This window comes from Phyllopteryx taeniolatus, chromosome 5, assembly GCF_024500385.1.
Source record: "Phyllopteryx taeniolatus isolate TA_2022b chromosome 5, UOR_Ptae_1.2, whole genome shotgun sequence".
NCBI classification, from domain to species: Eukaryota; Metazoa; Chordata; class Actinopteri; order Syngnathiformes; family Syngnathidae; genus Phyllopteryx; species Phyllopteryx taeniolatus.
The window spans coordinates 6,183,397-6,195,595 of NC_084506.1; the positions used below are offsets into that span (position 1 = coordinate 6,183,397).

At 41.7% G+C, this 12,199-nt stretch overlaps 2 protein-coding genes and 1 long non-coding RNA gene across 6 annotated transcripts in view; 2 read left to right on the forward strand and 1 right to left on the reverse strand.

The window, feature by feature from the left end:
* The window catches only part of LOC133478275 (uncharacterized), a 56,364-nt gene that overhangs the window by 25,908 nt on the left and 18,257 nt on the right, over positions 1-12,199 (reverse strand). The gene's annotated exons all lie outside the window — the stretch shown is intronic.
* On the forward strand, positions 365-5,903 carry LOC133478757 (parathyroid hormone-related protein-like). The gene is made up of 3 exons (XM_061775238.1): positions 365-799; positions 911-1,030; positions 3,164-5,903. Exons 2-3 carry the CDS (start codon positions 927-929, stop codon positions 3,543-3,545), a joined length of 486 nt encoding a protein of 161 aa, XP_061631222.1. The 5' UTR covers positions 365-799; positions 911-926; the 3' UTR covers positions 3,546-5,903.
* On the forward strand, positions 9,540-11,610 carry LOC133477719 (galanin receptor 2a). The gene is made up of 2 exons (XM_061772787.1): positions 9,540-9,578; positions 10,371-11,610. The coding sequence occupies exons 1-2, from the start codon at positions 9,540-9,542 to the stop codon at positions 11,238-11,240; spliced, it is 909 nt and encodes a 302-aa protein (XP_061628771.1). The 3' UTR covers positions 11,241-11,610.

A 12,199-nucleotide genomic window follows, 5' to 3' on the forward strand; every position in this document is an offset into this window, starting at 1 on the left:
CTGTTAACCGGGGGGCCCCCGAAACGACTTGCAGGCTCGACTTTGGCATCTTCCTCAAGACCCTCGCCTGACACACCTATGCTGCGAGAATCAAACCCAGTGCCCTTTGGCTGCAGGTCGATTCTTAACTACTGAAAAAAGAAACGGGTTGGAGAAAAAGCAATGGCTGGCTGGTTTGGACCGCTTTCTCCTTCTTGTCAGTGCAGGTGAGTGTAAACTGGGGGGAGTTTCTGAGGACAGGGAGGGTGTTAAGGACTGAACTTCGCCGAGGTGGTGCCTGCATCTTCAAACCAAAAGAGGAGTTTGGAGTCCCCCCCCCCCATCCCCCGTCCCCCCCCCCCAGACACACACAGGCTGACTCAGAGTGAAAAAGCCTCTCAGAAGCTCGTGTGCGGACCACCACAGAAGATGCTCCACTCTTCAAGAGACCACCTCAACTTGGAGTGCGAGCTGGTGGGCTGACACTCACGACTTAGTGCGACTGTTTCTACAACTTCTCCTGCTGCTGCTGGGCGACTATCTTTATCCCGCTTTTTTTTTTTTTTTTTTTTTTTTTTTTTTAATCGGGACATTGGAGAGAAATAAATAGCCCCGCACACGCTGTTGGGAGGCAAATGAATGGAAAAAACTGGCGGGGGATTTCCCCAGGCTGCCTTCACACCAATGGATACGTACAGAACTTCTAACACGGCTGCTTTGTATTGGCCCAAATAATTTCTTATTGTCATATTAACAAGGAAATCATCTTTACAAGCTTCCAGTTGGATCTTTTGGGGGATTTTCACTGTCAAAATATCCTGTAAGTAGCAATTGCTTGTTCTCTCACCTGCACGAACTGAGCAATCAGTCAAAATATCAATATTTCCTAATGAACTAGATGATTATCTAACAAAAGTGGTGTGTTTTGCAGATCTTAGGGTGGAAAGATGTGCTCTGTAGTGCTACTTCATCAGTGGAGTCTGGCGGTGTTCTTGTTGTGTTCTCCAGTGACACCTTACGGGAGGCCAGTGGACGCACTTAGTAGCAGAATGTGAGTTTTTTCTTTTAAATATATATATATATATATATATATATATATATATAGACATAATTACAGCTCAAGTGTCTGTTACTTGCTCATGTCGGGTTCTGCCGGTTGACTTTAGGCCTGGATCAACTTCGCATAGGACGGCTTTTGTTTTCTACATCATTGCTACCTTTCGGTTGATGTGTCAGACATGAATTGAATCGATGTTGGTTGATTTAGAAAGGCTCATTAGTACAGAAACATTCCCAGACTATTTTGTGGTCATGGGCTCGTTTTTGCTGCCCTCTACTGTACTGAGCTGAACCTAACCACCGACATCTATGCTGATCACACCTTCATGTCGTGGGTGGGGAGTACACAAATACTTGATGCATAAATGGATTTTTCAGGGATCTGTACTTGAGCATTCATTTTTCTGCAGACGTTTTACTTTTTTAGCTTAACTCCCTAAATTTGAAAGCAGGTGTGTACTTTGTACTCACGACTTTATCAAAATAGGCTTCTTAATTTTTTTTTAACTTCTCAGGACGACGACACGGAAATTAATTTTTGGACTGTATATAAATATGATTATATAGTGATGAGAGAGTATTCGATTAATCGTTTCAGCCCGAGATTCAACTACTGTATATAGTCCACTAGAGAAAAGTCCTGTGCTAGTGATTACCACTGTAAAGCGATTTTTAGTGATCTATATATTCCACTATAAAGAAAAAAATAAAATAAAATAAAAAAAATAAAAAAAAAATATATATATATATAATCCAAATATAGACATTAGGGAGTAGGTACTATTCTTATGGTGGTAATTAACGATTGAAAAACACTTTAACAGAAACAGCAGCAACATGGAGAAACTTGAACAAGGAAGCATTAACAAATACGATGCAACTAATTCTGAGAAGCAAAATATTCCCCATCCATGGCCTTTTTTAAGAGAATTATTGTTGAGAATTGAGTTTTTAATCTAATCAGAAAAGAACACACACAAGGTGTAATTTTTTTATTGTTAACATTAGCTAATTTAGCACATTTTAAATGTATTATTATTATTTCATGTACACAACACTCGCAAAGCTATGGGAACACGTCGTTTTGTTTGCTTGTCCAGTGATGTTTTTACTTCCCAGTACGAGTATTATAGAAGTTTATAAAAAAGGAAAGTTATTTTGAGTGCAGAAATGTTGTTTTCTTCATTGTGCCAAGGTATTGTACATAATTGACTGTAACAAAACATTTTTACTTTTGTATGAAAGTACATTTCAGGTTTTTTATTTTACTTTTACCTGAAGACCCTCTACAGTGAATTCAGAGATTAGAGTCTAAATATACGGCATGTTTGAGGATAATTGCTGAAAAACTGTGCAAAGACTGAGAGCTACGTAGTCCTCCACTTGTGGAGATATAGCGTAAAACGGTTTTTCACCATTTCAGTTTTCCAGAATGTTTGGGGCGTGGTTAAAACGGCTCCGAACTTGTGTGCCTTTGTTCGCATCAGCGGCTCACCCACTTGTTACCTACGTTTACACCCCAAAATTGATAGTCCGATAGTCTGCTGGCGTGGCGACTTCAGAGCGCCTTATTTTTGGCCATGAATCCCGCGCAGGTCACACAAAAAAGACAAAAATACGAGTTAGGTGTAAACAGTTTTGAAAAGTCCGACTTAACAGCCAACTGTGTGGACCGGGGCTTCTGGCTAGCGTGCCCGCTTTCGAGTGCCTCGTTGTTGGCCGTGAGTGCATGTATGTCAAGGAGAGAAGGCAGAAGAGCCAGGTTAAAAAAAAAAAAAAAAAAAGTAAAGGCAGATGTGACAGCCTGTGTGTGGACAAGGCTTCACGCTAGCGAGGCCACTTTAGATCGAGCACCTCCTTGTCGCTACTTGGAGAAGGCTCGCGACAACTCGGTGGGATACATTTCAGCCACCGCAGGCTTTAAGCGGTTATGTTTTTGCGGCTATCACATGTACTTTTGTGTAGGCATAAGAGATATGCTCGAGGAAGTAGCATCCATTTTTCCGTGTCATGAAAACAAAGAAACAAAAGAAAACAAGAAAACCTCTCAACTTTCCTCCCGCACGCCATTCCGTGACTTTTTTTGTCTCTCGACCCAACCCCGTTATCTGCTCTCTGCCGGCAGGCGGCGGTCGGTGAGCCACGCCCAGCTGATGCACGACAAAGGCCGCAGCATGCAGGAGATGAAGCGTCGCCTGTGGCTGCAGGAGCTCCTGGAGGAGGTGCACACGGCCGACGAGCGGGCGCCGCCCGCGCACGGCGGGACGCCCGACTTCAGCGGAAACGACCTCCGCCAGAAGCCCCCGGAGGCCACCAAGAACATGCCCCACAGGTTCGGATCGGACCGTGAGGGCCCCGTCCTGCCGCAGGAGACCGACAAGGCGCTGGCCTACAAGGACCAGCCCCTCAAGGTGGCCACCAAGAGGAAAAAAAAGGCCAGGCTGGGCCGGCGCAGGGAGGGCGACAAGAAGCGGAGGAGGACCCGCTCCGCCCGAACTCGAGACTGAGAGACGCTGGATGCGCCGGAGCGGTGCTGCACTAAAGCGGGGTGCACAACATACCCCCGATCGGGCCCAATTTCAGCATGTTCCCTCTTGCCATCTATCACGCCAAAGGCCCGATTATAGGATGTCTCTGAAAGATTATCCTGAGTGATAATCCTTTGGTGCAGGTTATGTTCCCAGTGATTTTTTTTCCTTCCAGAATTGCGCAGAAAACATTGGGGCTGACAATCGTAAATGTTAAGCCTGATTGATATTTACGATCGCAAATCATTGGAATTGTGTGCCTTTTTATCATTTTGTGTGTTCATAAAGAATCATAATGTGGGGCTAAAGGTATGTTCTTTTTCAGTTTTGATGTCTAACGCAGGGTACACGCCTACTGATAATCAGGACGAATTAGGGCATTTTTCCTCCTTTCCGGCTCTATTAAGAGAGATTTTTTTTCCCCTCCCTGAGCTGTTCGGAAAACAATCACGGCCTACAATCGTATCTGCTAAACCTGTTCAATATTTATGATCGTGAATCATCGGAACTGTGTGCCTTTTTCTCATTTGTTTGTTTATAATGAATTGAAATGTGGGGCAGCTTGAAACACACGTATCGATAATCGGGGCGAATTTGAGTATTTTTCCTTTGTTCCATTCAAGGTCAACAAAGGCCCGATTATCGGATGTTTCTGAAAGATAATCCTGAGCAATTATCCTATGGTGTGGTGTGTGTTAAGAAAGATTTTTCCTCCTCAGTCTGCTTGGAAAACAGTTGGGTCCCAGAAACGTAAATTTTAAACCTGTATAACATTTACTATCACAAATTGGAATAGTGGGCCTTTTTCTCATTTTGCGTGTTTATAATGAATCATAATGTTGGGTGGGAAATGTTATTCAATTTTGACATCTGACGTTACCGATAATCGGGCTGAATTTGAGCATTTTTACCTTCATTCCGATCAATTACACCAAAGGCAGAATTATTGGATGTCTCCGAAAGATGACCTTAAGTGATTAAGGTATGTTTAAAGTGATTATTTTTTTGTCTCCCCAGTCTGCGTGGAAAACGATGATGGATGATAATTATAAATGTTAAAGCTGTTCAATAGTTACGATCACAAATCACCGGAAACATATGCCTTTTTCTCATTTTGTGAGTTCAACTTTAATTATAACGTGTGACAAAAATTATGTTTTTCAATTTTGATATCTAAAGTAGGGTGCACAGGTACTGATGAAAAGTTCAAATTTGAGCATTTCTCCTCAATTCCTATAAATTGCACCAGAAGCACAATTATTGTATGTACAGTATTTGAAAGATTATCCTGAGTGATTATTTTGTGGTTTGGGGTTTGTTAACAGCGCATTTTTTTTTTTCCCCGAGCTTAACCTTTACGATCTCAAAACATCAGAATGATGTGCCTTTTCCCATTTAGTGTGTCCATAATGAACAGTAATGCGGGGCAAAAATATTGTTCTTTTAATTTTCACATCTAAAGCATGATACACACATACTGATAATCAGGCCAAATTTGAGTATTTTCCCTCCCTTCAGATAAATTCCACCAAAGGACCGATTATCTCCGAAACATTATCCTGAGCAATTATTCAATGGTGTGGGGTGTGTTCAGAGTCATATTTCCTCCCTGTTCTGCTCGGGAAACCGTCGTGGCCAGCAATCGAAAATGTTCAACTTGTTCAAATCCTTCTGTGTCTACTCAACACCGAGTTGCCACAGACTCCATGATTGTGATGTGAATTGTCGTCATGTGTGGGGTCTCCCAAAACGGGTATGTGCGTACCCCGCTTAACGCTAAGGCAGGCTCCACCTGCAAGACGCAAAGCGGGGCTCCTTTCGGGGCCCGCATCGCTTGTATGAATATTTGGCATTGTCTTGTATTTGAGTGTTTTATGGCAAACTCCCACCCAGCAACAACTGGCAGGTCCATATTTATTTGGAGAAGCTTCGCAACCAAACCTGGAAAAGACAAACTGTTCAATGAATACATTTGCTCCCACTCTGCTGCCATAATTTATTTCATCTTGAAAGTGTATATTTATTTGGTGAATGTATTGTGGTGCTGCTGACTGAATCCCATAATGCACTTTAGTTATATCATGTACATGTTCTTTTGTGGTCGATGTTGTCGTCTCGATGGTCCTGCTTTCTTTTATTGTCTTTTTTGGCCCACCAAAGATCTCTTGTGGATGTAATTTATTGGATGCCTCATTCAACCCACTTTCATCAACGCTAAAGTTTATTTTTATAGACCAAGTCTGCCACAGTCATTTAATGTTCTTGACTTGCACTGAGAGCTTAATGTACATGTGTCCAGTTATTCATCAAGCATTAAATATCTACTCGTAAAGAATGCTCAAGATTTTCTTGTGCTTTTCTTCTTCGGTTCCTAAAAGTTGATTTTTGACTCTTGTACTTTTAGTATCGTTTATTTCTATGTTTTTATGGATGGTAATAGAAGACCATTTCCTCACATTTTAAGACTTTTGTGACTTAAGACCGTTGTCAGTTCACAGTATAATGAGGGGTGAGTTTTTGGTAACTCATTCTGTCTGAAAAAAATAATAATTATTATCCATCCATCCATCCATTTTCTACACCACTTATCCTCACTAGGGTTGCGGGTAAGCTGGAGCCTATCCCAGCGAACTGGGGGCACACCCTGAACTGGTCGCCAGCCAAACACGGGGCACATAGAAACAAACAACCATTCGCACTCGCACTCACACCTACGGGCAATTTAGAGTTTTCAATTAACCTACCGTGCATGTTTTTGGGATGTCGGAGGAAACCGGACTACCCGAAGAAAACCCACGCAGGCACAGAGAGAACATGCAAACTCTACACAGGTGAGGCAGGATTTGTACCTGGGTCCTCAGAAGTGTGAGGCAGATGTGCTAACCAGTTGTCCACCATGCCACAATAATCATAATAATAAATAATACTAGTAGTACTATAGTTCACAGTTCAATGGTTGGTGAGTTTAAACGTGACCATTTGGTAACTCATTCTGTCTACAAAAATAAAAATAATAATAATTAGACTTTACACCGATTTTATCGGGCTGATCGGTATCGGGCGATATTTAGCATTGTATGCTGATTGGCTTTAATGTCATAATTTGCCGATCCGATCAATGACGTCATTGATCGGCTCCGCAAAAGACATTTACTCCGCGTCGCCATCGTGCACAGTATATTTGAATCCAAAAGCTCGTTTATTTTTAGCTTTTTCGCGCGTCTTTTGACGTAGTATTGAAAATACCTGACGGCCTATAAAGTTATTACAAAAAAAAAAACATGTCGGCGGTGTGGGACAGACAACACGTAATGCCCGGATCAGACGACAAATCAAACTACTGCAATAAAATCGTTTTTTTACGATCATTGGGCTTTATCTTGTCAATTCAAATGCGACCGGATACACTCGTTACCGTGGCGACGACAAGAGTGGAGCACGAACCCGGGTCCTCAGAACTGTGAGGCTGACGCTCTAACCAGTCGTCCACCGTGCCGCCCAAAGATACATTATTTATTGTAAATAGAATTTTTTGAGCAATTAAGTACACAAGGTACATACAGTAAACGAACAGGTCAATTAAATAGACACATTCCTCCATCTTGTGATCGGATCGGTGATCGTTTATCTTTTTTTTTTTTTTTTAAACTCGCTGATCGGCCCCAAAAATCCTGATCGTGTAAAGCCTGTAATAATAATAATAATAATAATAACAATTATTATTATTATTATAGTTGGTCGGCACGTTGACCGACTGGTTAGCAGATCTGCCTCACAGTTCTGAGGAGTTCGAATCCCGATCCCGAGGAACATTCCCGCAACCCGAGTGAGGATAAGCGCTGTTGATAATGGATGCATGGATGCATTATTATAGTTCTTAGTTCAATGAGTGGTGAGTTTAAACTCGACCATATGGTAACTTTTTCTGGCTACAAAAATACATCTATTCAATCCTAGAAATAATAATAGTAATTATTATTAATTAATAATTATTATTATTAATTATTATTATTAGATTATTATAAATAGCCAAATTTGTATCTCCCCTTGCAAGTCCACTATAAAGGTGCAAATACAAAAAACTTTTTTTTTTTCAGTAGTTCATTTCAGCTCTTCTATTTTATAGATTCACTACACACGGTGTTAAATATTGAAGGATTTTAGATCATGTTTATAATTTTATTGATTATAGCTTACAGCTAACTGAACCCCAAAATTAGAATATTACATGACAAACAACTAAACTAAAAAAAAAACATCACTGAAGCTGTTAACGACACACAAACAGACATGGGTACAGAATAATACGAGGGACAGTGAAGGCCTCACACTCAGTCAGCACAAAACTGTGCTGAGCGTTGTGAGCCAAAAATCAATCAAACGGAAGGTGGGGAGGGGGGGGGGCAAAAATGACAATCGATAAAGGCCTCTGGAGGAAGTGTGTGTGGTTTCTTTTCACCTGAACACAAACCGTATCAAGTAAGAATAGGACACACTATGTCACAAGTGTCAAAGTCAACGCCCTGGGGCCAGATCTGGACCGCCACATCATTTTAAGGGGCCCGCGAAAGTAAATCATGTGGGTCAACGTCCATGATTCTTGCTTAAATCTGGACCAAGTTTCAAATTGCCATACATAATGAATAATGAATAATAACGTTGAGATATTGCAAGCATTTTTTGTTTGTTTGTTCCCAAACCCCTTTTTCAAGTAACTGGAATATTAACAATGGTTTACAAAAAAATAATAATTGTATGTTATCTATGTTTTTTTCAGCTGATTTAGGATAATTGTGCATCGCTGAATCCGAAAATGATATCAGTTTCTCTTGTTCAGGTCACGTTTTTATGCCATGTTGTTAAAAGTTTATTAATCAAATGTTACAAACTTTGCCTACTGGTACTTTAAATTGAATAGTAGACATTGATAAAAGTAAATACCTGTAAATTGAATGTTATGTCATCGCTGTTCAAAATTCAGGGCATAAACCTCCATTTATTTGAACCTCTCAAGCGATAATACCTGTACATGAAAACAATTATGTGGCCATACTTCAAAAAGTTGACCGGTTTGAGCAAAACCAATGTGATATTTGGAATTGGCACATCAAAATTGTCCTAAATCTAAAAAAAAAATCCTAAAACTAAAAAAAAAAAAATCTTAGACATTCAAATTTGTTGTTGACTGATTTCAAAATAAGGTAATCATCAATTTGATGTTTATGTGTAACATGATGAGGCGTTTAAAACATTTGTAAGGTTTTACAGTCATGAAGGCCCTCTGAGGGAAACCGTAACTAGAATGCGGCCCCCGACACAAATCACTGATACCCCTGCTGACTATGGAATTCCATTTTTGGAGCGTGCCAGCTGGTCCGTGCGAATGTTGTCAATGCAATGACTCCTAGTAAATCTCTCAACCTAAATTCTAGTATTTTTCCCATGAAATTCTATTTCCAACAGTCTATTCTCTTCCTTTTGTAGCATTTCTCTTGACTGCTCTGCTTCCAGTACATGTATGCAGATGTTGGATTTTTTTTGGCCAATCAGATTTCAGCTTCTGTGTGTTGCTTTGTCAATCTAATCTGCCCAGGACCGTCACAAGTCGTCAGTCGTGCTTGCTCATTTAACTCAAACTATATTCACAATGATACTTTTTTTTTTTTTTTTTTTTAAACCAGATTTCAGAATTCCTTAAAATTGACATCAGCATTTTTCAGTTCTCCTAATTGGTTGGTCTGAGCAAAACCTGTTACAGCCAACTTGTACAAAAGACATCTGTAAGCGTTGCACATATTCAAACATTTAAGAATAGCATCTCTGATGATGATGTATTATTTTCTTTTTCATGTTTTTGTCATGTCATTAGATAACTATTGACTATGAAGTGCTTCAGATAACCCTTTTTGTTTTATACATATACAGTAGTATAAATGGTTTGTATAATGGCAAGGTGATAGCAGATGTATTGAGATGTGGATTAAGTCGGATAAGTCACCGTTGAAGGTCGAGGTACCAAACGCATCGCCTGATACTTGTACACTATACTATACTGTACTCAGAAGTGGGTAGAAATGCCAAACATTGTACTCAAGTCAGAGTAGTGTTACTTTAGAATAAAGTGACATGAGCAAAAGTCAAAAGTAGTCCTCCAAATAACCTTACTCAAAACTACAAGTACTGAGTAATTTATGGGTAACTTCTGACTTAATCAGACCATGAACATCAAATATAAAAATATTCAAGTAAAAAGTGTATGGCATTGAAACTACTCTGACAAGTACAATTTATCCAAAAGGTTAAATGATATAGAGTAAATGTAGCACATGACTATCCATCTGACCATAGTATACTATTTTAACTATACAATACTATTATACTACACTAACTATACTATACTATACAATACTAACTATACCGTAGTAACTATACTATAATAACTATACTACAATATACTATATGAAGCAAACTAAACTACAGTATATGTTTATACTATGATCCTAACAGCTGTTCTTTATCCATTCCTCTTTAAAGTCGCTCATCCAGAATCGATGGGAGCCAAGTGATGTTTGCTCTTCCGCGTTTTGCGCAAACACACGGCGAGCCGAAGGCCGGAGAGGAGAGCTTGCCACATTCCCAGCTCAACGGGATGAGTTGCAGCGATTTGTTCTGACTATGAGGGGGAAGAAGGCCCCTAATGCACAGAAATGAGCCACCAAATGCTGCTTTCAATGAGGGGAATAATGATGATGATGATGATGATATGGTGAGTGACTTGCGTGAATTGATTTTTGGGCTTGACAGACTTGGTTGAAAGCAAGGGTCGGGCTGGGCGCCAACCTGCTGGTCTTCTCCTTGTTCGCCAAGCACAAATCGCTGCGTAAGAATTGTCTGGACGTCCTGCTCCTCAGCATGTCGCTGGCCGACTTCCTCACCCTGCTGCTCCTCCCCTTCACCGTGCACTCGGCCGTCAGCCACTCGTGGCCGCTGGGCGACGTTTCCTGCAAGGTCTACCAGTTCCTGTTGGCCTTCAGCCTGGCGGCCAGCGCCTACTCGCTGTGCGCCGTATCGGTGGCTCGCGCCATGATCGTCACCAACCCCTACCGGCTTCCGGCCGTCGATCTGGTCGTGCTGATGTCCGTGCTGGTCTGGGCCCTGAGCTTCCTCATCAGTCTGCCTCTGCGGATATTCGCCACCAAGGAGAGCCTGAGCCCCAGCCCGGTCAGCTTCACCTTCTGCCTGCCCACCATCCAGGAGCATCACTACCAAGTGGTGCTGAGCCAGTTTGTGCTCTTCTATTTGATCCCCATGCTGGTCATCGCCTTCAACTACGTCCGCCTGGCTCTGTTTCTCCACAAAAGTGCGGTCATGTCGTCGTCTGGCGCCAGGAACACGCGGCGGGCCTCCGTGATGGTGTTTTTGGCCGCCGCAACCTTCTCGGCGTGTTGGCTGCCGGGCTACGTCCTGGAGCTGTGCGTTTACCTGGGCCTCTACCGCCACGGACGGGCCTGGGAGCTCTTCTACTTCATCTGCGCCGTGCTGCAGTACTTGCACCCGTACGTCAACCCCGTGCTCTACGTGCTGCTGTCCAAGCGATACCGCCACAGAAGGGCGGCCCGGCTCTTCGGTCGTCACCGCAACAGAGTGCGGCCGACAGTTTTTAGACCTCACTAGAACCTTAATTGGCTGTCATTCAAAGATGACACTCTTAAAATTAGCCAGCACTAGTGGTTCTCGCATCCGCCTCGCAGGTCTGATGTTTCGGCTTCAAATCCGACCTTCCTTACATGTTTTCCCGCATTCCATAAACATGCAGGTTAGCTTCATTAAAGACTCTAAAATTGTTCTTGTGTGTAAATGGTTGGTTTTCTGTACAATGGATATAAAATGTCTACACACCCCTGTTCACATTTCAGGTTTTTTGTGCTATAAAAAATGTTTTTTCCACCAATAATGTGAGCTATAACCTGTACAACTCAATATTTAAAAATGAAATCTTTTTCAAGAGGGGAGGTAACAATAAAGTGACAAGATGTGACAATAAAAATGTAAATAACGCTAACCAAATAAAACTGAAGTTTTTGTGATGCTCCCACACAAAAATAACCTCTGAAAAGTCCATGAAAGTATCATGCATTATTGCTCATGCCCAGCAGGGGGTGAGCTGCGATTGACAGAATGGACCCATCCATTCATTCTCAACACCGCTTATCCTGGTTAGGGGTCGCCGGGCGCTGGAGCCTATCCCGGCTGACTTCGGGCGAAAGGCGGACTACAGCCTGAACTGGTCGCCAGTCAGTCCCAGGGCACATATACGGACACGGACAACCATTCCCACCGTCACTTAGTGGGAACTGAACCCACGCTGCCCACACCAAAGTCAGGCGAGTGTACCACTACACAAACAGTGACCACAGAATGGATTAAACAGAATATTTTGTAACATTCAAATGTATTTACATTACAAAAAAATACAAAATGTTCATGAAACTCTTTTTTTACATTTGAAAACAAATTTAAAATGTAACATTCAACTTTTGTTACATTATCACGTTTTTTGGAAAAATCTACTTAAGTACAGTAATTGTTACATCCCACCATTGGATTGTGGAGGGCAATAGCAAGGCGGGCAA